Here is a 25161-nt window from a genome sequence, read left to right on the forward strand (position 1 = left end):
GTATGGTGTGAATGGGATGTACGTAGGCAGGTGTGGGCAAGTGGGATGAGATGTGGGGAGAAGGGAAGGGGGGGGGGGGGGGGGGAGATTGGAGAGTCGTGTCCGGGGTGGAGGCGTTACAGGTTTGTTGTAGCTAGTCGTTTGAGAAGGAGTTGGATCAGATGATTTGGAAGACGGAAGACGGAAAACGGAAAACGGAAGACGGAGGACGGGATGAAGGAAGGAGAGTGTAGATGAAGAAGAGATGGAGATGGCGATGGCTGAGAGGAGAGGCAATGAGGGGAGAAGGATGGTTGATGGACGTGTTGTCAACTGACAACCGTGTAGCATGTAAAGAGAGGTAATAGAGGTCGATGCGGAGAGAGTGAGGGGAATGGTAAGGGGCAAGGTGCAAGGGAGGAAGAGAGCAAGGGATCAAGGGTAAAGGGAAATGTGAGAGGCAAGTTTGAGCGTGTTGAGCGTGACCAGACAAGAGGGCTCTGTAGTCATTCAAGTCAGTCGGATGGGATTCTATACTCCAAATGGTACAACGGTGGAGGTCGGGGCCACCAACTAATCCAGGGTACAGAGGGGGACCTAGTACTAGGAACCACAACTGCCACAGGGTAACGCTCTCCAAGGTTGATATGCACGGGTAAAGAGAAAACAACAATCCTCATCCTCTACACGCCCAGGGAGTCCTGCATAGCATAACGTAACTCTCCCTATTTCCCGGGCATTCGGGCGTCCCGCGCTACACATCCACTTCACTCTACAGGTAGATATGGAAAGAGGGATGTGAGGGATGGATGAAGCAAGAGGTCAAGATGTGCAAAGTAAGCGGCAAGCAAGCATGTTGGAAAAGTAGCAACCTAGTAGAATGTAAAATGAACAATTGAACAGTTGATCGACGGCCGCTGAAACACGACAACTCAATTCGCGGACAGTAGAGATGACGATGACTGACCTCTGATGTTGCGTGTCTACCACTCTTCTATGGCCCCAATTGCGGCCCACCACATCATCATTCCATCTGCTCATCTGCCAGCTTCCAAACTTGGTACTTTGAATGAGTACGCAGGCCTCTGTACTGGCTTTTGGTATTTACAATCGGCGTTGATATCAAGTCAAGATCGACTCGTGTTGCCTCAAAACACGCACATCTTCCTGATGGTCCTGACAGCCCTGATGCATCCAACTATAACAAATGCCCCTGTAGCGTTGCATCGTTAATGTTTGAATTGCTTCCGTTAATCCCTTACTTTTATTCCACTTTCGACCTTTTGAAACACAACACATTTGACCATGAAACTGGCCATCCAGGCAAGCAGGGCCTTTTGGATGGTGGTAGCTGTAGAACGGAGGTTTGTGCGGGTCGGAATGGGCAATACAATCAAGCACTAATACAGCAGTCCCAGATTGCCGGATGCAATGTATAGGGCATATAGGATAGGGAACACCTCAATCCCCAAAGGAAGCATGATTGGCCAAAGCCTGAGGGGACAAGTGAACAAGTGAACAAGTGATGAAATGGTGCATGACATACAGATGGGATGGTGGCGGCAGTGGTGGGGCCTCGGGCACGGACAAGAGGCACAACTAGATCCATCTCATCTTTAAAGTATCACTCGACCATGTGGACCACGGACCAATGCAGAACAAGACTGCAAATTGGGAGGGGCATCTATGATGTGTATCAACATGAGCAATGAGCCATCAGGCCCAAGAGTCATCGAGTTGCTCCGAAAGTCTGGAAGCTCCCATCCGCATCGATCGTACGTACAAACACTCCCCTGATCCCTATCCGGATCCCATACCATGGTCCCGTATCAGGTATTATCACCCGACGCGTCTCGGCGCGTTCCAACCTAATCCCTTCTGGCAAGGTGCAAACTGTCAGTCGGATAGTCGGACAACCATGCCGCAAGCCCAAGGTTCAGTTGTCAACGCTGACATGTCGGATGGACACCAACTTCCGGACCCGGTACGCGATGCCGGCACGACGCGACCACTCCTCCTGGAAGCTCATTCTCGTTAGTATTCAGCGCAAAACTAGGCGTGTGCTGCCGGCATCTAAAGTTGACTCGTATCGGTAACGTTCCTTGGAGGCGTATAAGCCATGTGGAACCGGTCAGCCTGGCAACAGGAGGCGACGCGTCGTGGCGTCGGTCGTGGCGTCGGTCATGGCGTTGGCAAGCCCTAAGATGCCAAGTGCTTCATGGAAGCAATTTCAAAAGCGAAAAGCAAAAAGATGAGGGTGGGGGAAGTGGGAGGCAGAGGTTGATTCCGTTGTTGGTTGGGTGAAGCAAGGTGGGAAGACGAACGAGTAATCATCCATCTTCGAGATGGATCGACAAGGAGATGGGTGGCTCGAATAAACTGGTGCCCACTGGGTCCATCTTGCAGCTGACATGCTATCGCCAGATCACTACTCGGTTGCATAGGCTGCTGTGAGACATGACATGTCATGTGTGATGCTGAGGAAACGAATGCTGTGATTTTGGCGATATACTGTACAAACCCTTGCACTGCTATTCGTCCATCAGGCTAGAGGACCCCTTGGGAGATGGACTGCTTAGGCAGTGCAGCTGGTGTAGTGCAGTGCAGTCAAAAGAATGGCGATGCGGAAATCCACTTTGGATCTATCTTGGCAATGTCAAGACACGTGCCTCGTCAATCGCAGGTGAAAGGCAGGCTAGGGAGGCTTGATGAGTCTCACACGATCACACATGGACAAGGCTGTGCCCAGCTGTGTGCTTGGCAACACACATTGTCCGTTGTTGTTCGGTGATGAATATTATATACCTCGGCTTCGGAGTACCACCACCGGACTGTGCCTCTGCGGCCCGTTGCCGGCGGCCGTCGTAGAGCACAGCACATCTCCGGCGGACAGGATTGGTGTCGTTGTCAACCCACGTGGATTGGGGCTCGAACCTTTGTCCAGCTGGTGGGTGGTGTTTCCCATGAGTCAGCTTGAATATTTACGTAACAACGCAGAGGACCCCCGAAGGCCGAGGTGGGCCAGTGTCGATCATGGGTAACAGCTTTACAGCTCCAAGCTCCACACGATCCGGCCACACTCGGCATCCTAATCCTGAACCATCCTCCGTACCTGCATGGGCCCCCATGAGACCAATAAGCCTTTTAGCAATTCTACACCATCGGGCAGTAGACAACGAAGAGGAACGGGTAAACGTTACTCGACCACACCACGCCAACATCCACAACACCTCGGCCGCGGCCACTTGTCCGTCCTTTGTCACTCTCCTTCTCAATCCTTCTCCACAAAAAACACAACCAGTACGCGCGGCCCCCGTTCAGCATCACGCGACACTCAGCTTGCAGTCATCCAGTGGCGACTTAAAAAGACGACCTTGAATATTGGGGCTGAATCCTAATACAGAGTTTTGCTGGCGTCATATTTGTTATCGACCAACCACCTTGTATCCCTTCATCTCATCCATTTACCCCTACCCTTCCTTCTCTATCAACTCTCCTAACTCTCTCCTACCATCAATCCGAGCACCCACCACCACCTTTTACACTCATCCTCCAATCACTCCTCCACTCCTCCATTCACCTGACTTTATCAACCTTCACATCACCCTCGAGGAGCCGCGGCCCTCTTCCACGCTTGACAACCATGGCCGCCACTCGGACACTCAAGGTCGATGTGACCGTAAGTCAACATTGGCCGCTCGCGTGCCGAGCCAGCCAGCCACCCAGCCAGCCACCCAACCACCCAACCTCGCCGCTCACACCAGTCCGACTTCCTGTGCCCATTCTGCCTGCTAGGCGTGCGGCAACTCGAGCTCGGTGAGTACCCTTTGTCTTTGGGGCGCCGCCAATCCGGCGGAGGGCGACCGTATGACCCGGATATCTCCGTCCCTCGAGATTAAGAGTAATGAGGGCGCCAGCTCTGCAACAGATGGCCGGCAGAGAAGGAGTCGGTGATCCCTGGCTGTCGTTGGGGCGTCAACGACGGGAGTGACGCACACTCCATTCGCCGAGGGCTAGGACCGCTCTGTCCCTTACACCTCTCTCTGGTGACTGCTGGCATCGCCGCGGACGCACACCGAACCGCACCAGCCCCGCTACCACCTGTCCCCTGCTAACTCCAGCCATTGAAAAATACCGCGAGCGAGAGCCAGAACCGTTCAACGTCGAGATCTGCATGCGCCCGTTCCAGTTGAACGGGCTCATCTCCGAGGTGCCGATGCAGCGCTGCGAGTACGGCGAGAAGAAGTTTGGCGCAGAACGCTGGCAGTGCGTGTGCGACTCGCTCACAGCAAAGTTCAAGTCTGTCGGCGTCGACTAGTGAGTGTTCTTCTTTTTAGCTACGATCAAGGGAGGGCGGAGTAAACGTCACCCTCACCCTGGCCGACGCAGTCCGACCGTGGACCAGGATGGACCAGCTGACAGCAGCAAAACCGACGGCTACATGTCACAGAGCCACCTCGCGCACCGCCTAACCGAGTACGCAGGGAAGATTAAGCCCGCCTCTCAGCTCGGCGTCGCCATGGACGTCTTCAACCTCTATCACGTCAAGGGCGTGCATCTCAGTGACCGCGACGGGCTCGCGGAGATCGGAGTTAAACACGGCCTTTTCTCGGACAAGGACGAGGGCCTCACATGGTTCGACGGCACGACCTGCGATCAAGAGGTTAAGAAGCAGTACCAGACGGCGCAGCGCATGGGCATCACGGGTGTGCCTTTCTTCGTGTTCCAGGACAAGTACGCGGCCTCTGGCGCCATGGGCGTCGACGAGTTTGTTGATGTGAGTTGCCGGCTGTGTCGAGGTAGGGCCTGGCGGGGGAGAGCGGGGCTGCCGATTGGGGGGGGGGGGGGTTGTACATGGCACGCCCCGAAGTCTCGGTTCCCAGTCACGACGAGTGACATACCGTGGCGTCAGTGAGGCTGCCATGACGGCAAGGCGTGGGACGCTGCTACAGCGTATCGCAGAATCGGAACCTCGTAACTCCGCCTATGCGTCGTGGGGCAATCATGAAAGGTGACATCTAGTGTCACGCCTCGGGCTCATTGCCCGAGGTGAGATCAACCAGAGCCCATTCCAGCTGGCTTCCATTCCGCGCAACATTCATTCCACTGTTGCTACGGATCCGACGGGTCGGGTTATCTACTTTACCATCCCTGTGCCACAGTAGCTCTTGTGTGACTCTCTACCTCGCCTTACCTCGCTTCCACAACTTTGTCTTCTCCATCCTGCATATGCTTTGTGCTGACCTCAGATCCTCTCCGACATCAACAAGCGTGAAAAGGGCATCAAGCCGAGCCAACCCACCTTCCAGACTGGTGAGCAGTGCCTAATCCAGACGGGTGGAGGACACGCGCCGCCGACTCCGACCTCGAAACCGGGCGCATGTCAGGCGCCCGCGTGCCAAGTGGGCGAGCAGTGCCCCATCCAGTCGGGTGGCGGGCACTTACCGCCTACCCCACAGCCCGCGGCCGCGACTGCAGCGAGCTAGGTTGTATATTCACGAGAGCTAGTGACGATGCGTGTGAATCGGCGTCCAGGCGGACGGTGTCTGTAGTTTGTAGGTCCTGTGCGATGTAGGCATGCGCTTGAGGGTGGCTCGACTGGTACGAGCGCAACGCGCGCCATGATCGAGGTGTGGCCATGAACCGGGGGCATACCATGATACAAAGTAGAGCGCACAGCGGCCAGACTCGGGGCTTCTTTGCCGAAGCCGGGTCATGGTCAATGGTCACGAGTGCTCGGCTTACCATCCTCCCCACATTAGTTCTCCAATTCTCGATACCCACGCCACATACAGGCGCCTTGATCCGCTCTCACCCACGCCGCCAGGATAAGGTGCTGCGCGTGTCCACGTGTTCATTTTGCTAATTCGCTTACCATCTTGATCACGCGCTCCATCTGATGAATCAGCCCTCCTTCCGCCGGACATGGCGACATGGCCGGCGGCCGGTCATCGGCGCCGAGGAGGCCAACGGCGTGGGGGAGCAGGGCGACGAAAACTTATGGGTACAGCATTGCTTGGTAACAATTAGACCGCGGGCGGTGGCTTGGGAAACGTCCATATCGTTCGGTTAGGGCGACTGGTGCTGGGAAACGTCCATATCGTTCGGTTAGGGCGACTGGTGCTGGGGAAACGTCCATAACGTTCGGTTAGGGCTACTGGTGCTGAGGAAACGTCCATAACGTTCGGTTAGGGCTACTGGTACTGGGGAAACGCCGGGAGCAGCGTACCTTGGATAATTCCTGAGTCGACATGATGGCTAGCTGGTTAGGAGTAAGTCAAGTCGACATGATGGCTGGCTGCTTAGGAGGAAGTCAAGTCGACATGATGGCTAGCTGGTTAGGGGGGAGTCAAGTCGTCGTCAGCGAGATTACGCGACCTAGCTATGATTCCTTTGATGCGGCTCAAGTCGTCAACGGTGAGTTCAAGACCTGTGCCACCTGCAGTGACCTGGAGCTGGGCTGGCGACAGATTTCCCGAACAGGGCGGTGGTCGACCGAGTGACAGGCAGGGCATGAACATCTCCATCCCAACCAGGCACTTTACGTCCGTCGTCGACTGTACTCGTTTGTCGCTGTAGAGGTATTGACGTTTTCAGCGTTGCATTTATCCAAACTTGAGAGTGAGCACTGTCTCCTCCACCATACTGGGCTCGAGCGGCGCACAGCATCCGTTACACACCCATCACACAACGTCCATCACCATTCCATCGTCCACTCTGACGTTCAAGATGACCAACCCTCAACATGCCCTCCCATCAAGGTACAACAGCTGCATATCTCATCTCTAAACACGACGGTACACGCGCAGCCAGTACCGCGCATTCTCGAGCTTGCAGGGCCACCTCTCCCCATTAAGCCGGAACCAACGTGAATCCTCCCTCCGCACCGTCTCCCAACCCCCCTCACCCTCGGCCTTGGAGATGGCCCCAACAATAGCGTCGAGCACCATATAGACAGGCCACGTGCGCCCATCCTTGCCCAGCGGAAACTCGGCGATATCGCTAGCGCTATCCGCTACCAAAAGCAAGCCACCCCGGGGGATGGCGGCAGTGATAGAGCGTAGGAGGGCGACGGTCCGCGCCCGGTTCTGCGACAACAGCTCGGTGAGCGTAAAGAAGATTGAGGTTATGTCGGGCGGAGGGAGGTGTTTGAGGGCCGGGATGGTCGAGAAGGCCGGCGACGCGGCTGGGTGGGTGGGGGTCAAGGGCGGCGAGGGGAGCGGATCCTCTTTAGATAGTGGGAACGTGTCCTCGGTGGGCGAGGTGTCGGGTGTCGGACCTCCAAGCGGGGTTGGAGCGGCAAGTAGGTCGCCCTCGATGAAGGCGATCTCGGCGTCAATGTTCCACCGGTCGCGCGCGGCTGCCTCGATGCGCGAGATTACGCTTCCCCAAGCACCGACATCGACGCCGGTCCACCGAATGCGGCCGCCACGGGAGGCGAGAGCGGCGATGGCGAGGAGTTCGGAACCGGCACCACCACCGAGGGAGAGGATGTGGGTACGTTGCGACGCGAGGTTGGGCGTCTCTGCGGCCACATCCTCGTCAGCCGGATCGTCCTCGTCATTGCTGTTCTCGATCGGCTCCTCGCTCTCCATCCCCTCACCCTCTACCTCTCCCTCACCCCTTCCTCCCTCCGCCGCAAACACCCTCCTCACATCCCGCACACCCGCCAGCAGGTCGCGGAAACACAGCGCGCGGCTCGGAACCCACCGCCCCGCATATGCGTCCAGCAGGCTCGGGTCGGTGAACAGCTCGAGCCATTGACGCTCAAACAGCAACGCCTTGGCGCGCTGTACAAGGACCGGGAAGTCGTCGCTGTTCAGCGTTTCGAGCAGCGCCCACCGGAGAACGGTAAGGACCTCGTCGTTGGTTGGGACGGCGAAGTATGACGCGGGTGGCACGCCTTCCTCCTCGGCCTCCTCGACCTCAGTCTCCTCCTTCTCATCCTCCTGGTCGCGGTCCTCGGGGATAGGTGCGCGCGGCGGCGGGTGGTGTAGTTTCGACCCGCGCTTCTTGGGCTGCCTGTGCGTCTTGGAGGGTCCGCCTGATCGTGAGCGGTGCGTCATGTCTTGTTCTCTGGTGTCTTGCGATGTCTCTCAGCACCTTGTCCCTCCGTACAAACATCCTCCTGTCCGAAATTCAGTTCGACCTCCACCGGGCGGGACCAAAATATACTCCCGCATCCTCTGGCCCTCGCCCCTGCCTCCACCTCCCGAAACACATAAAAAGGCTCGAGAGATGCAACTTGGTTTCTTCTTTAGATCAAATTATGGGCCCGGCTCTGCCATAGGGTGGGGGTTCTCTCACTCCCCCGCACCGCCTCGCCGGAGCACACTAGACGAACGGATTAATGCCTCGACACCATATAGGAAACCCGCCCAGAGTGATTTATCGCTGGGGGGGTGCCAAAGAGTGTCGATACAGTCTTTCTTTTAGACGATGGATTTTTTGTGTACACCTGGCGCTTGTGTGAGGCGAGTGCGACATTGGAGAAGTGTTCATCTGCGTCTGCAGCTCTACTGCTCCAGCTCTCTATTCTGCTGGGTTCCTCACAGTTTGGAAGCTTGGAGTTTGGTGTTCGGTGTCAGCTTAAAATCGCCAGCGCGCGCAGAGTTCGTCACTTTCGACGCCACGTGACTCTGAATCCAGACAAAGGCACCTCCACTGTCCACGTCCCAACTCGTAACTGCGCATCTCACAAACACTCTTTGTCACTCCGCAGCGGCGTAGTATCCTCTCCCTCTTCTTACTCTCCCTCACCTCCCTAATCTCAACCACTCCTTGCCGGACGCTTCGGACTGGACACCCGGACCACACTCGGTGCCAAGCCCCCGCGGAGTGAGAGTGACTACCATGTCCCTGCCTCTCCTCGACGCACGCTCGCGCGTCCACGGTCCTCGCAAGATCGCGAGGACCGACCCCGGCCCCGGAGACGCAGCCGAGGTTACGCGTCGCGCCGAAAATGATTCCGCACTGCCGACAGCTGCGGAACTATTCGTGCCGTCCCTCCCTGGCGTGCCGAATATGGCGGACCATCCGACGTGAGTAATTGGGAAGGTTGAGGCGACGGGGAGGTGTTGTTTGTGGAAGCGCGGGCGGGCAGTAAGAGCTGTACCGAATAGCCAAGCCTACTCGACGTGCGACTTGGGTAACCTGAAAGGAGCAGCTACCAGAGCAGCTACCGGATAAGCTACCAGAGCAGCTGCGTCGTTCGCCTTGTTCGACCCTTGCACAAATCTCGCCTCGGCTTCCTCATATCTATCCTTCCCCGCCCACCCACGCTGACCACAGACATCCACTCAACCTGTACGCGGGCGAGCTGCCGTCGTATCCTGGCGAGAACGCGGGCGGTGGCGAGGGGCCAACAGGCAAGGATGCGCGCATCTTCTTCATGATGGCCAAGGCGCGGCGGAACGCGGGCAAGCAGCGTGTCATCTTCTGGTTTAACGTGAGTGTGTGAGCGAGGTGGAGACGCCGCGCCGCCGTGTTGTTGGATCGCCTCTCCCGCATTCCGCTTCCCGCTACAACTGCAATTCAATACATTGAATTGGGCTTGTGCAGTTGCCAGCCAAACTCTTGCTGGCCTTGACCAACCCACCTCCTCTCACTCTCTCGTCAACGCTGACCCCAGGGCGGACCCGGCTGCTCCTCGTTCGACGGCTCGCTCATGGAGGTCGGTCCGTTCCGTACCGTCCCTTCAACCCAAACCGAGAGCGGGCAGACCGAGATCAAGCTCGTCGAGGGCGGGTGGGAGGAGTATGCAACGATGGTGTTCATCGACCAGCCGCCTGGGACTGGTTTCTCGTACGTGCCGACGGACGGGTACCTGCACGAGCTCGACGAGGCGAGCGCACACCTGGTCCACTTTATGGGCAACTTTTACAAGGTCTTCCCCGAGCTCGCGGGGCAAGAGACGTACCTTGCCGGCGAGAGTTTCGCAGGGCAGTACATACCATATTTTGGTGAGTTGCGCGGGTGCGCATAGTGTTGGAACTCGGCGCAGCACCGGAAATCCAGCGAGGAGAGTTCCGACGAGAGGAGACACCGACCGGCGAATAACATGCATTGGCGACACACGCTGACAGCAGCCGATGCGCTCCTTAAAACGAAAGAGCTTCCTCAGCTCGACCTCAAGGGCATCGCGATCGGCAACGGCTGGATCGACCCACTGCGACAGTACCCCGCGTACCAGGAGTTTGCGTACAAGAAAGAGCTCATCGTGAAGGGCTCAGCAGTGGGTTGAGAAGCGTTGGCTCAACTAACCACAGGCTGGTAAAGCGCTCGACGAGGCGATGGAGAAGTGTAACAAGACGCTGGCCGAGTTCACCGACCCACTCAAGACGCCAATCAACATTGCCGTGTGCGAAAAAGTCATGAACAAGGTCACAGATCCGTTCGTGAAGGAGTGAGTCGACTCAGTGCCTGGTACACCACGGAAGACCCAGCTGACCGCAGATTGAACGGCCAGAAGGTCTGCATGAACATTTACGATGTGCGCAAGACGGACGATTTCCCGCAGTGCGGGATGGGATGGCCACCTGACCTGTCGGACGTGTACAAGTTCTTGCGCCGCCCAGACGTCGTGACCGCATTGCACGCGACGATGCACGAGACCGCATGGGTCGAATGTGACGGACGCGTGGGCGGTGAGCTGCGCAACCACCGCAGCCCCGCATCAGTGCACCTTATTCCCGGTCTCCTAGAGGCGGGACTCAAGGTGCTGATGTTTGCTGGCGTCGAGGACCTGATCTGCAACAACGTTGGTATCGAGAACACGATCGACGCCATGACCTGGTCGGGTGGCACAGGGTTCGGGAACGCAACTGCTCTGCCATGGAGGGTGAACGGAACACATGCCGGCGAGTGGACCGAGGTGCGCAACTTGACGTACGCTCGGGTGGCTGAGGCGAGCCACATGGTGGGCTTTGACGTGCCACACGTCACCAACGACATGATCATGCGCTTCATGGACGTCGACATCAACCTCCTCCCGGGCATGACTGGAGGTTGGAGCTCCGAGGTGGGAGACCACGAGCGGCCAGCGGTCCGCTTCGGCGCGGTTAAAGAGGACTCTGGGTTGCCATTGCTCAAAGGCGGCACCGGCGACTGGGAGGCATGGTACAACGCCGTCTCAGCCGTCGTCATCCTGTGCATCCTCGGTGGTATCGTGGGCTGCTACCTCTACTTCCGCCGTCGCCGGCTACGCCGCCAAGGCCGTGTTGCGCTCGGTCTCCCGACACAGCGCGACTCGGAGGAGCGCGTACCACTCGCCGCTGCCGGGGATTACGAGATGCAGGACTCGTACCCGCCCCGCAGGGATAAGGGCAAGGGGCGAGCTATGATCCGGGACAGCGAGGAGAGTGAACGTGGGCAGAGCGTCTTTGCGCTTGGCGACGAGGACGAGGACAGCAAGGACCGATCGCACGCGTAGGGCCACACAGAGCATAGAGTAGCATAGTGTAGAGATATAGAGTTGTGCAACTGTTCAATGGCTGTGGGTTGACGTGTAGGCGAGATGTGGTGTGCTCCTTCCTGCGAGGACAAGGGAGAGAGAAAAGACATGTGTGTGTATGCGTAGCAGTCTTGTGATCGGTTATAGACGGAAAGAAATGATATCCCTCACGTCGCGTCCAAAGCGTACAGGAAAGGTATTGAATCCAATTTGTGAGTCTCAGTTGGCGGCGATAGGATGGTGGAGATGTGTCTCACATCCCGCCGGTAAGACCATCCGAGGGCGCGAGAGAGCTCACCTCGTAATGTGCTTTTGGCACAGAGCAAATATCTCTGTGCACGTGCCGGAGCACACGCCTTATCTAGCGACGATACGCTGCGCGAGATGGACGAATACGCTGAGCTTCGGGCGCGGGCGCCTTACCGCGGCCGAAGTGGGGCCGCAGTACCAGTGGTGTGCTTGCTCAATCCAAATTTCCACACGGATAGTATGCCCCGTCTGTCACAAACCCGCTTTCCGCCACAGGGCAAGCCCAGTAGACTGGACGATACGAGCAACGTGTGATCGCTATCGAACGCTCGGGGCGCTGGCAGATCTGTCTATCAAAGCATCTGGGCATCTAACGATCTCGTGAGACGTGAGACGTGAGACGTGAGACGAGGATTAGAACCACCCGCAGAAAGCACGCTTTACATGGAAAGGCCAAACGAGGCTCTAGGCGTTATGGGAATGTAACTTGTCGGAAGAATGTCGGTTGCGCGGTTGTGGAGGATTGTGGAAGACGCGTTGACGACCTTGACGAAGCAAGCTAAAAGCGAAGTGTAGTGTTGCACGCACGTGTGTGACTTGGTCGAATACCATCCTAATCGAAACAATGCCCTGATTCAAACGAGTTGGATCAAGCAGCAAGCAACCCCCTCCCCCCCCCCCTTACAACACGACCTCCACCAAAAGCCTACCTGACTGACTGACTGAACCTGTCCTTGCTTCCAACCAAGTCGGGAAGTGGGTAACAAGCAACGGGTAACTAGACTCTCAACTCGAAGATTATATATCTCATCCTTCCATCAACAGCTTTGTCACAACCCTCTCATCTTGATTCTGGCCGTCACTTCTCGCTGGTTCTACCGCTTCCCGCTAGCTGTCAACTGCCAGCTCCAACCCAACCCAGCCAGCCCGGTCACCCGCCGCCGTTTTGTTGACAGCACTGCTCCGCCCATCGCGATCTGCGACACCTCCTGCACCTCCTACATCGCCCCCATGCCCGACACCTAGATATCACATCTCACACACTGCACTAAAAGCGAGGTCACCTCGCTACCTGTCCTTCCTCCTTCCCCCTTCCTCCATCCTCCATCCTCCATCCTCCATCCCTTTGAGCTATGAAGGTAGGCGGCATACCCGGCACAGCTCACCCCAGTTCGGTAAGAGCATTGTCGCATCCCAAGTCGCGGGCTGGTCCGAGTACTACCTCAACTACAAGGCGCTCAAGAAGATCATCAACAGCCTCGCGGCTGGCCGGCCAGCAAGCGAAGTCGCGATCCTGGCCACTGGCGGGCGCGTAAAGAAGCATAGCGCAGACTTTGCTTCTCCTGCCACGAGCGCGGTTGAGACGCCCACCTTCCCCGCCATCGATGCCACACTCTCCCTCGGTGCACCTGCCGAGCCGGAGGTCGAGACTGATGCCGCGCCTGATACTCCCTCCATCGCCATCACTGCCGACAGCGTGGAAGACGGGTTCGACCTCGAGCCTCTGCCGGCCCAGGCATTGCCGCCCGCAGCAGGGGGATCCCACGCGATGATCAGCGCCAGTAATCGCAACGGTAATGCACCTGGAGACAGCTTCAAGGCCCATCGCGACGCATTCTTCTTCCTTCTCCAACGCGAGCTCGAGAAGGTGAGTAGCACCTACATGTGGACCCTCGCGCTGACGCCAGATCAACCAGTTCTACCTCGTCAAGGAGCGCGAGCTCCGTCTGCGCTTACTGACACTCCTCAGCAACCGCAAGCGGTTGTTGCGCAGTCAGCGCGAGCTCAATGCGGACGGAGATGTCAGCGAAGGCGAGAAGCGCTCGGCAGAGTGGAGCTCGCTCGAGGAAGGCTGGCGCCTGTTTGAGCGTGACCTCGGCAAGCTCCAGGGCTTTATCGAGATCAACGCGACCGGCTTCCGCAAGATCCTCAAGAAGTGGGACAAGCGCTCCAAGTCCAATACCAAGGAACTCTACCTCGAGCGCCAGGTCGAGGTTCAGCCGTGCTTCAACCGCGAGTTTATCGCGCGCCTCTCGGACATTGTCGCGGCCAACCTCGTCGACATGGGTAACGGGATCGACCTCGTTTCCGCATCTTTACTAACGGCTGACCTTCCCAAGCCGGTTTCAGATGACGCCCTCACCTTTGACCGCGAGGACTACGAGTCGGATCCCGGGGAAGCGCTCGCTGCCGACGCCCTCCTCGACCTGGAGGTCAACCTTCCCAAGGTCATCGAGGGTGGGCGCGACTCGCTCGCCCACTGGCTCAAGCAGGCCAAGCGCCTGCTGGCAAGGGACAAGACAGGCAGCCGCGCCATGCGCATCGCCTGGCGCGCAGCTCTGACTGTCCCCGACGACTACCTCGATCTCGTGTTTGCCCTCCCTCTCGACTTCCACTATGTTGACAAAATCAACGACCGCGGGCCTCTCCACCTTGCGTGCATTAATGGATGTCTCAAGCTCGTGGAAACATGCATTGAGAAGGCACCAGAACTGATCGAGCGTGAGGACGCGTACGCCCGCCACCCCATCCACTATGCGGCCATGCACGGACATCCGTCCATCGTCTCGTTGTTACTCAACGCGCGTGCCAAGTGCAACCCGACTGACAAGGACGGGTACACACCGCTCATGCACGCCATCACCCAGGGCCACCTCGAGGTGGTGCGTATATTCGTTACGGGCGAGGCCGACGTGGAGCCGACCGCACTCTCGACCGACCTCATTCCCTTATCCCTGGCGTGCCAGTATGGGCATGTGGAGGTTGCCGAGCTGCTGCTCAAGCGCGGTGCCAAGATCCGTCCCAATTCTGAGGGATTGTATCCCATGCACGTCGCGGCCAAGGCTGGCCACGAGGCAATCTGTCGCCTGCTTGTTGACCAGGGCAAGGGCGGCGGAAAGGACAAGCCCGACAAGTACAACCTCTGGACACCGATGCACCACGCCGCTGTCGGCGGGCGGGCCGAGCATCTCGCTTGTATCCGTGTGCTCGTGGAAGCTGGATGCGACGTGAACGCGCTGGACGAGTACGGCAAGTCGCCAGGGTGGTACGCGGCGTGGTTTGGCCAGGTGCTGATCCTCAACTTCCTCGTCGAGTCTGGTGCGCGCCTCAGCCCGAGGGAGACGGAGATCCGCGGGATGGAGAACCTTGGGCTGTCGGCCGACCCACAGATGGATGGCATGTCGCCAGGGTCCGACGTTGAGCTCGAGCCGCCCATGGAGGAGTTTGAGCTCATTCCGTCGCTGTCGCTCCCGCCGCCCATGGTGCCGCTGCGTGTGTACGGCCACGAGTTCTTAGCCAAGCGCTGCCTCGTGCAGCTGTCTCTTGGCCACCCGTACTCTAAGGGCCACGAGAAGCTGCCGCCGGTCAAGATCTATTCGCGCTCTTCGGGCGCTGACACCCTGCACATGTGGTCGAGCCTCAAACTCGTGATGACGTCAAAGTCGGACACGACGATAAACCCGCACTCGGTCATCCTCCCGCTCGCCGACCCGCGCGAGGTCTTCTCCTTCCAGGTTCAGTCGCTCGAGAAGTTTACGCTTGAGGTGTCGCTGTACCCGACGTTCGGGTCCAAAGTCATCGGCCGGGCGCTCATCCACCCGTCGACGTTTACCAACATCCAGGACCACAAGGGATTCACTGCGTTCCTCGTCGACCACCACCTCAAGACGATCGGCGAGGTCTCGTTCGAAGTCAGCTGTATCCAGCCGTTTGAGGGCGCGCAGCTCGAGATCGGCGGTCGCGTCGAGACGTACTGGAAGAGCACCGTTGCGCCGCCGAATACGGCGCAGGACCACGCACACAATGTCCAGTCCCACCGGCCCATCGGCGTGTCCTCCCTTCCGCCGTCCGCGCGCCCGGCTGTCGCCGCACCGACGCAGGTCGAGCCCGCCCTCGTGACGGCCTCGTCTCTGAGCGGCGACTACATGCGCCTTCAGGTGCAGGTGACGCGGGACGGCGTCCCCGTTGTCTACGCGGGCGCGAAGCTGCCTGTGCCTGGCTTGGACGTGGGCGTTTCGAACTTGACGTACGCACAGTTCGAGGCGTTGGCCGAAGCACACGGGCGCACCCTTCCGAAGAGCGCAAGTGCCGACTCTTTTGCAGGATGGCACGCTCTCGTGGCAGGCCAGATGGCCAGCGTCAAGGACGTGCTCGACCTCGTGCCGCCAGACATTGGCGTCAACCTCTGCCTTAAGTACACCCGTGCATTTGACGCCGCCCGCCTCGGCATTGAGACCAGCATCGAGGTCAACGCGTTTGTAGACACCGTCTTACAGGTCGTGTATGACGCTGGGAGGGATACCCCAGGGAGGCGCTTCCTCTTCTCCTCGTTTGACCCGACTGTGTGCACTGCGCTGAACTGGAAGCAGCCAAATTGTGAGCCCGTTGTCTCTAGCTGCCTGCTTCTTTCCCCTGTACGTGCTAACTCCAGACGCTGTCATGTTTGTGTCCTACTGTGGCCTTGACAGACACCAGGACGGCGGGGCAAAACTTGTCCCTGTTCCTTTCGGCTCGGAGCCCGACAACCGGTGTCTTAGCGTACGCGAGGCGGTTAACTTTGCCAAGCAGACCAATCTCCTCGGTGTCATCCTCGAGGCAACGACTCTGGCTGCTGTCCCGAGCCTCGTCGCCAGTGTCAAGGACGCAGGGTTGCTTCTGGCGGCCTTTGGCAATGACCAGGTTGTCGCTGGCCTGAGGCAAGGGAGCGGGGACGGCAGGACAGTGGACGCGTATTGTACGAATGGGTGAGTCACGGAGTGTGGCGGGGCTGTGGCATCGGACGGAGTGTGGCGGGACAGTGGCGTGCATCTCTGGTCGTGCATGGTCCAGAACAACGTCGCGTGGGAAGCCAACGCGCGCAAGAAGACGGCAGTGCCGCCGAGGCAGTGCCGCCAAGGCATCTATTAGCGATTCGGAGCGGGTTCTTCTGCCTTGTGCGGTCGAGCCTTCAGCCACCGAGTTTATCGAGCGCGGTGTGAACGTTCGCGGTGACACGGCGCGCAGATTGTGGCGCCGTGGCGCCGAATGACGTTGCGGTGACCAGATCTGGGCCGGTACTGTGATCGTGGTTGTCGCACTACGCCGAGGCGCCCTCCGAGATGCGTCCGAGGATTGCGTGCCGCGAGATCGTGCCTCGCCTGCTCCACACACTACACGGCGCAGCGCACGTTCCCACTTCCCACCGTCCCCACTTCCCACCGTCTTTACCAATGCCAGATCATCGCTGACAGCAGAATCATGACCCTCGTGATATAGTTAGATTGAGATGCATTGGTGATATGTACGTAGTGCGCTGACGTGAGGGTGTGACGAGCAAGGCAATTTGGTGGGACTGGGTGGTGGACTGGCATGTGGAGTGTTAATTGGAACCGGGAAAGTGCAGAACGTGGGGGGGAGAGAACAGCCGAGTTGTGGCGGGAAGCCTCCGCTGTCGGCGGGGCTTACGCCGTACGCCTATCGGCTTTGAGTTCTTGGCGTGCGGGGTGTTGTTTGCAAAGATCGGGAAGTAAAAGGCAATGGGGAATGTGGGCCAGATCTCGGCGTCGTTTGGCCTACAGCACAGCGGCTACAAGGTGGGTAATAAGATGAAGCGGGGTCAAATGTGTTCGGGTTCGGCGTTGTGCGGTGCGGTTGGTCATGTGGTCACGTCGTCATGACAGCTTGTTAGTTTGCACAGTTTGATGTTGCTGTACGCGTTTTGCCAACCCATTCCACGCTTTTGAATTCAGCTCCACTCGTCGGCAGGTCGACAGCACTATCCCCCTCAAGGCCCCCAACAAGCACGACAGTGTGATTGACTGTGCATTCCATTGTGAGTTAAAGAGAGAGTTAGGCCAGCGGCACCATTCTTATGTGCTCTGGGACTATATCCCTTGACGCCCGTGACTCCTCCCACCCACCCACCCACCCACCCACCCAATCACTCTTCTATCCATCTAACATTTAGATGGCAACCCACACCCAGACCCACACCCACACCCACGACCAACTGCACCCGCACAACGCCGCGCATCCACCGCACCACCACGCCCCAAACGACCACGACCACGCCCACGCTCCAACCCACCCCCAACCACCGATGGACGCTTCCAAGCTCAACCACACTCCCGCCCCCCTCCTCACTGAGACGCCGAGCTCTCCTCCCCTCCGCGACGCCAACGCAATGTTCTCCAACCCCTTTTCCGGCGAGAGCGCATATCTCGACAACGAGCCGCAGCACCCCACCGTCGCCGAGACGGGTAGTCTGAGTCGGCCGGGCCCGGGTCCGAGAGCGGGACAGCTCAAGAGGCGCGAGAGCGAGCCCATGCCCCAGAGGAGGATTATTCGGTTGGCCAGTTTCGGAGGAGAGGGGTTGGTGGCAAAGCCGGCGGGACCGTGTCCGGGCGAGATTGGGGAGGAGGAGGCTGTTGTGTAGGAGAAGCACACGCCGACGCCGAAACCGCGCGAAATTCCGCTGCGGACTGTAGAGGACCAGACGACCGAGGACCGAGGACCAAGTTTATGAGCCTATGCACCGTGTATTTTGTTGCTTTAGTCTCTGAGTCTCTGAATGGGCTTGGGGGGAAGCGAGTAGTGGACGCTCGGACCGCCTAGATGGTCCGACGGCGTCGCTCAAGGCTCAAGACCTGTTCATCTGCCAGTTCAGCCGCTCTACGCTGCGGCACTGATGCTGCAAGTACTAGTGGAGAGGTCATCCGCATGTGCCCGCTTGGTACCGTTCCGCAGACGCTAGAGCTTGCTCACTCATCACCTGGCGAGACATGGCGCGACAATCACGCCGTTTGCTTACACACCGGAAATATCCAGCCGCGGCAGTGTATTATTGGCCTAGATCAGCCTGGCCCATTCATGGATGGCTCCGATCAGACTAGCAACACAACACTCGCCGTAAGAACCGCCGTAAGAACCGCAACGAACCAACTTGGCACACCCCGCGACCAGCCGGCCGAGCAAGACCGGCCGTCTGCGGGGCAGTGTAACAGTGTCGGCAGTGTAACAGTGTCCGGGCAGTGTAACAGTGGAACCCGTGATCTAGCTCATGTGGAGGCATTCCATGTTTGGCCGCTGGCCGCTAATCTTGGCCATCCGAGGCATCCTGGATGCCTCACAGTCATTTTGAGCAGCCTCGTTGCAAGGCGCAAGCGTCGCTTCTCCTCGGCAGCTCGGCCACTTGCGGGCTATGCCAAGGTGCATGTGGTACGAGGGGAGGCGTTTCAAGATGGCCAATGGCTGTGGCTGTGGGGAACTGGACAGTGTCGTCATGTAGCTGTGCCTGGATTCCAAGACGTAGCTGAGCCACGTAATCTTGTGGTAATAAGCTGTAATGGATCACGTGATCAAGCTGGGAAACAGAGGAAAGAGAGAGAGAGCGGGATCATATGAGATGGGGATGCCAAGAATGCAGCTGATGCAGGAAACCCGAGGTTCATCGTACAAAGGGCAAAATGATCGCTAGATTGAGCCTTGTTATATCCTGAACTCTGTTCATGCTCTGCTCTATTACTTTCTTCTTTTCTGTTACCCCGTTCCTATTTCTAACTAGTGGGCAAGCGGGGCCATACACACCAACCTCATCACAGCCCAATCCCCCCACCCACATGCACACTCATCCTGACAGTTAAGCTCTAGTTAAGCTCTACTTGCGCAATTCAGTGGGAACCCTTGCCAAGGTCGACGCCACTTGAGGAACTGAGGGGCGACCATTATCTCGAGTATGATGCACAGACGAAATGGCCCGGGATTAATAACAAGTAGTGATGGCAGGTCATGAAATAGGTAATTAGGTGAGGTGGTAGAGAAGTTGTAATACCCTTTTTGGCTGTCCTCGCACCCTTTCCTTCATTTATGACCCTGATCTATCACTCTTGAGCCGCACCACCCGCTTTTACCCTCGGCGCCATAATTTACCTTGGTTGCCTGCCTTCCCCCCCCCCTCCCCCTTTCTCGGTTCCTCCCCTCTTTGCCTCGTTGCTACCTCGTTTGGTCTCTCATCCCCCTCGTTCCCCATCCATCTCCTCCCTCTCATCATTGCCGCCAACATCTAGACCAACTGTACATTATACTCTTTACACTTCAATCAACGTATCTTGCTCAATCCTCAATCTAGATCACATACACCTCCTCAAACACACAAATCAACTCCTCACTCCTCCCAAAACACATACAACTCCCCCCACACAACCCTTCCCTCCCCTCCCCCACCCTCCGCCGACGCCCTTCCCCCGGCATCTTCGCCATGTCGGCTGGCAACTCCGGCCTCCGTCGGCGCAAGCCCGCCGTCCGTGCCAAACCCTACGGTGTCCTTCACCCTCGTCAGAGCCCTGGCGCCAGTGAATCGGGCGGCGGCGGCGGAACGACTGAAGCTCCACCGCCGACATCAGAGGCGCCACCACCGGCAACGTCCGAACCCCCTCGTAAGTCGCATCCCCAGTCTTGTAGCCGCAGCGCGCGGAAAGATTCCCACTTACGCATCTCTTTCTTTGCGTGGTCCTGACAGCCGCCTCAACCCCACCGCCATCCACTCCTACCACTACTCCGGACCCTCCCCCTTCCTCCAACCCTCCTCCCGCGACTTCGAACCCCCCAGCCTCCACCACCGCCGAACCGCCCACTACCGAGCAGCCGCCGCCCACGACTGTCCAGCCCCCGACGTCCGACCCCCCTCCCCCTACCTCCCAGGCCCCGCCTACTACTCAAGCTCCTCCCACCACCGCCGCTCCGCCTACGAATCCTGCCCCTGGCACCACGGCCAACCCCGACCCTACCCAGAACCCTGGGTCCTCTAATAATGGTGGTACTACCGTCCAGTCTACACTTGTTGTGACGGTTGACCCGACCCCGTCGGCGGTCCTGCCTGGTGAAACCGTCACCAACGCTCCGTGAGTACACTGCATATCCTTGGCCTGGCAACGTCAATTTTCAAATCTCCCTTGGCGGAGTTGCAATCCCGCTGTCACGCCCCTCAGCTAAATTGGCACCTGCCGAGGCACACTCCTTGATTTCCTCCCTGCCCTGTATATGGCTGGTTTGCTAACGCGCTCCTCAGTCCGCCGCAGCAGTCCACGTCCACGGTCATTGTTCCTGGGCCCGATCAGACGCAGCCGCAGCAGTCGACGCGCATAACCTGGGTATCAGACCCGAACCCTCCGGGCTTGCTTACGAGCGCACCCGAAACGACTGCGACATCGGCAGTGAAGATTACCACCACAGATTCCAAGGGCAACGTCTACACGACAATCCCCGCGTCCTTCACCTCGACAGGTGTTGTCACTTCGGGCGGCGCCGTGTTCACGGTCACACGTGTTGTACACAACCCGTCAGGCGCCCTAGATGCTGGTTCGTTGTCAGGCGGGTCGTCTTCCTTCTTCAACAACAAGGGCGCGGTTGCGGGCGTGTTCGTCATTGTTGGTCTTGCGGTCGTAACTATCCTTGCGGCACTCGGATTCATCTTCTTCCGGAAACGCCGTCGTCAGCGTCTCGACCGCGAGGTAACCGCTGCTGCTGTCGCTGCTTCGGCCGCGGCGGGTCGCTCCCCGCTGGACGAGGAAGGTGACATTGCGTCGTCCCACCCGACGTCCGAGTCGTACCCCTCGACCATGTCTGCGCCAATGCAGCAGTACAACACGTACGCGACCACCTACGGCAACGGTGGCGGTTATGACCCATTCGCGCTCCAGAGCGACGGTGGTGCCCATGCGACTGGAGCCGTGGGCGGTGCTGCCGGTGCTGCTGCCGGTGCTGCTGCGTACGGCGCGTATGCGACCGACTTCTCGGATGGCCGTTACCACGACGCTCCAGACGGCCGGTACGGCGATGACGGACCGTTCCACGACGCAAACGAGTATGTCAGCGACGGCCAACACCATGGCTACGACGGCATGGAACAGGGCGCCCAGGGCTATTACTACGACCCTTACTATGACGAGGACGTTACAGGCGGCCATGGCAATCAGCCGTACCCACAGCACAACTACAACGAGGACCTGTACGGCACGTACTCTGGCGGCGAAGAGAGCATCGGCACTCCGACCCACGAACGTACCGACCCTTTACACGTTGCGAACCCGACCCACCCTCCGCCGCCGAGGCAGTGAGCGAGCTGCGCTCTCTCGCGGCCAGAATGAACCGTAACGGCAGCGGCCAGACCCGATGTCACTAATTCGCACGCACGGACACTGTTCTAAAGCCAAAACATAGCGCACCCTTGGCGCCTGATCTCCCTCCCTCCCCACCCCCGGTCTGCTGGCGCCGGCACCAACCAAAGACTCTCAGCCTCGGATTCCAAACACGCCGGACGCTGCTGTTCACACTCGGTCTCGCCTCGCTCTTCCTCATTCTGTATAGACACACTCATTCATTCACTCATTCGTACTCGTCGGCATGCAATTGCGATAGCGATTGTGAAACAGGGGCGGGGGTTGCCGGTGTGGTATGGTTGGCATACCAAGCAGTCAACTTGTGTGCGCAGGCAGTTTGAACTGTGACTCTAATCCTCGTTGAGCCCAAACCCACCAACAGCCATCTTGCCATGTCGCAAGTTTGGACTAGATCTGACCAGTACGGCCCCAACTCGGGTCAATCTGCGGGCATGCGCCTTGACCATGGGCGAGACTTGTGACTGACAGGCAAGTCGCCGCGCGCCATCTCGTCGCGAACATTGACCCTCGGACAACGCCGTCAACCGTCAATCGATGCCAAATTCCTATTCACGTCTATCCAAGACACCCCACGCCACCATTGACTTTGTGCGAGATCTAATCGGCCATCCCCAACGCGACTCGAACCAAGGCCTTCATAACCCCCTCGTTTGTCCTTTCCCCGTCAACAACGACTACTGCTGCCACCTCCTCCCACCTACCACTACCACCTACCCCCTCCCACCAGCCACCTACCACCTACCACCTACCTCCTCCCACTACCACCTACCTCTGCCACCTACCACCACCTACCCCCTCCCACACCACCTCCCCCTCCCACACCCAAGATGCCCTGTACTGGCGACGAGCACGGTTCCAACGCTGGCAGTGAGGGTCCCCATCCCCCTTCCTACATAGCGCGCTAACAGAGACTCCCCCATCCCCCTTCCTACATAGCGCACTGACACCAGGCTTCTGCCTCTGGAGATTTACGAGGGTTTGGACGTGCGTATTCTGTGGTCGCGTGCCGCCGGACAAGTGGAACGAGGCCTGATGGAGGGCCGAAGGGAGAGGGGGGTCGCTATTAGACGGAGGTGCTGTATGAACAAGTGAGATATTAGACGGAGGTGCAGTTGTATGAACAAGTGAGATACGGTTGGGACAATATACTGACCTTTGGCAACGCGTCGAACCGGGCGGTATGGAATGGATGGCTGGCACGGACTCGTCAGTGAAGAGTGAAAACAAACATGTCCTGCAGCCATGTGTTGTACATGTGCTTTCCAAATCCGTTCGGTCCACGTCCAACACCATACCGATTCCCACCGCGAGGCTTCCCAGGCCGCCCCCAGTCCGCTCCCATTCAACCCCTCCAGCCCATATTCTGTAATGTAGCATAGCGCCGGTACCTCCCGAACGGAACGGCCTCTCTGTCCTCAGGTACTGTCACCCGTGTTTCCCATCCCCTCTTGACGAGCTGGTGACGACGACGGCAAGAACTACGACCGTAAGTACACGCTTGGATGCTCATAGTAGAATAGCTTGGCGTGGGATAAGGATGACTGCACCCACTACTGTGTTTTCTGCCAGGAGACATATGTTGTAAGTGACCTAGCGGGAATGTGAGAATTGTGCTTTTTCCGTGGTCTTAGGGGTTACCTTCCGTCCCATCGAAGCGTGGAGCGCTACTCCACCGCCACCTGGGACGCCTTAAGTCTCCGAGATCATGGACGAGATGATAATCCTCCGGATCGTCCTTCAGTCTAGCAAGAGCAACATCGCCGCGCTCTCGCGGCTTCCCAGCGGTAGGCTGGACCGACTGGACAGAGAGATCTAAGCCACCGCCGACGTGGTGCGCTACAGCCACGACGATGACGCCGTCAGCGACACGGACAAGTCGAGCGCAACTTGCATCTTCTCTCACTCGGGATCGGTGTATCCACTTTGTTTTGTGCCTCTGTCCACCTCCACTTTCGGTTGTTTTCAGTAGTTTTGAATGATGCGACACGCCCGATAGCCAACTGTAATCCTCGGCCATCCGATGTAGACGCCAGACTTCCAGATGCCGTGTAATAGAAGATAGTAATGTATTGAGATCATGCATTTGAGGTGCATAAATGTGAAATGTCTGCGTCTATGCGTCTGATGCGTTCCCTTTGTCCGGATGTTTGGAGTGGGTGGCGTGGATGGAGGGCCCCCGAAGGAAGGTGACAACCCTTCAGACTTCCATGGTCTCGTAAGCTATCTCTCTTTCCTTCTTCTCTTCTTCTTCTTCATCATCACCTCTTGTCCTCATCCTCCCTCGTGCTTGAAACCGATCATCCCTCTCGAGCCCTCTACAGTCTCTACCGAAACCTGCAGCAGCAAACAGCCATCCACTTCCACACCGGAAGCAAGGACCTCGTTGCCGCCTTACTCCCTTCTTTCAACTCCACCTTCCCATTTTCCAGTTACCTTCCTCTGGGTGAGTCATCACACCTTCCTACAACTCCTCCATCACTACAAGTGCTGACTGCAGTCCCCTCCTTCTTCTTATTTCCCTTTCACCCTACTCATTCAGCACCATATACACCTCTGTTCCAGGTGATGTTGTCCTCCTCCCCGTCGGCACCTCCCCCCATCACCGACTCTGAACCGGACTATAGCCCTGACACACCATCCCTGGCCAAGCGAACGGGCAGCAACCTGAAGCAAGCTACCGGGACCAAGACCACCACCGAACCCTCCGGCGCTTCCGGCTCTGGCACCGCCTCAAGCCCAGGATTGCTCTCCCGTCCAGCCAAACGCCCACGTCCCGACGCGAAGCAAGAGAAAAGGCGGGCCCGGAAGAAGAAGCTCCTTCCCAGACCTTGCAAGACGTGCGACAAAAAGGAGGATGTCAATTGGTCCGTTAGCGGACCAGGCGGTTGTGTCCTGTGCCACAACTGCGTACGTACTTGCTTCAAGGAGTTGAGAGGAGCTGACGATGAGCGGATGAGCTGGCATGCCGCAAAGCTACGGGGTTGTAGCGAGGCGATTTGGTTGCGACTTCGCACTGAGCGGATGAGCCTTGGTAGACCCACTTCCCAGTCACGATACAGGGCCGAACGACAGAAGCCTAAGCCTACACCTTCACCTTCATCTTTACCTTCCCGCCGTTATTTGCAGGTGAACAACAGAACCGATGAGACGGAGGAAGAGGCAGAAGAAGAGGAGGAAGAGAAGGAGGAGGCTGAAGCCGACGTACCCGACGTCCAGTCCGACATCAAGCCAACGGCCGCGCAGCTAGCTGGAGCTACCCATTCTCGGCCACGGCACAAGACGGTAACCTCTACAAGAGCACGTGGGCCCAGCACTTGCCCCGTC

At 58.2% G+C, this 25161-nt stretch overlaps 6 protein-coding genes across 6 annotated transcripts; 5 read left to right on the plus strand and 1 right to left on the minus strand.

Moving 5' to 3' along the window:
• Nucleotides 1–3622: 3622 nt before the first annotated feature.
• Nucleotides 3623–5465, plus strand: CcaverHIS019_0700310 (uncharacterized protein; the record flags this gene model as incomplete). The annotated part of the gene is made up of 5 exons (XM_060603429.1): nt 3623–3658; nt 3744–3795; nt 4101–4296; nt 4405–4756; nt 5229–5465. 5 exons carry the CDS (start codon nt 3623–3625, stop codon nt 5463–5465), a joined length of 873 nt encoding a protein of 290 aa, XP_060459724.1.
• A 1299-nt stretch (nt 5466–6764) lies between these two features.
• CcaverHIS019_0700320 (uncharacterized protein) lies at nt 6765–8045 on the minus strand (the record flags this gene model as incomplete). Its single annotated transcript, XM_060603430.1, has 1 exon — nt 6765–8045. One exon carries the CDS (start codon nt 8043–8045, stop codon nt 6765–6767), a length of 1281 nt encoding a protein of 426 aa, XP_060459725.1.
• Nucleotides 8046–8832: 787 nt separating this feature from the next.
• On the plus strand, nt 8833–11410 carry KEX1 (uncharacterized protein; the record flags this gene model as incomplete). Its single annotated transcript, XM_060603431.1, has 6 exons — nt 8833–9020; nt 9271–9427; nt 9611–9941; nt 10068–10213; nt 10248–10384; nt 10435–11410. 6 exons carry the CDS (start codon nt 8833–8835, stop codon nt 11408–11410), a joined length of 1935 nt encoding a protein of 644 aa, XP_060459726.1.
• A 1403-nt stretch (nt 11411–12813) lies between these two features.
• On the plus strand, nt 12814–16936 carry PHO81 (uncharacterized protein; the record flags this gene model as incomplete). Its single annotated transcript, XM_060603432.1, has 5 exons — nt 12814–12819; nt 12852–13328; nt 13369–16057; nt 16113–16425; nt 16915–16936. 5 exons carry the CDS (start codon nt 12814–12816, stop codon nt 16934–16936), a joined length of 3507 nt encoding a protein of 1168 aa, XP_060459727.1.
• An 823-nt stretch (nt 16937–17759) lies between these two features.
• Nucleotides 17760–18095, plus strand: CcaverHIS019_0700350 (uncharacterized protein; the record flags this gene model as incomplete). Its single annotated transcript, XM_060603434.1, has 1 exon — nt 17760–18095. The coding sequence occupies one exon, from the start codon at nt 17760–17762 to the stop codon at nt 18093–18095; it is 336 nt and encodes a 111-aa protein (XP_060459728.1).
• Nucleotides 18096–19916: 1821 nt separating this feature from the next.
• On the plus strand, nt 19917–21774 carry CcaverHIS019_0700360 (uncharacterized protein; the record flags this gene model as incomplete). The annotated part of the gene is made up of 3 exons (XM_060603435.1): nt 19917–20094; nt 20178–20559; nt 20727–21774. 3 exons carry the CDS (start codon nt 19917–19919, stop codon nt 21772–21774), a joined length of 1608 nt encoding a protein of 535 aa, XP_060459729.1.
• Between the last annotated feature and the right edge of the window lie 3387 nt (nt 21775–25161).

Source organism: Cutaneotrichosporon cavernicola (genome assembly GCF_030864355.1).
Source record: "Cutaneotrichosporon cavernicola HIS019 DNA, chromosome: 7a".
Lineage (NCBI taxonomy): Eukaryota > Fungi > Basidiomycota > Tremellomycetes > Trichosporonales > Trichosporonaceae > Cutaneotrichosporon > Cutaneotrichosporon cavernicola.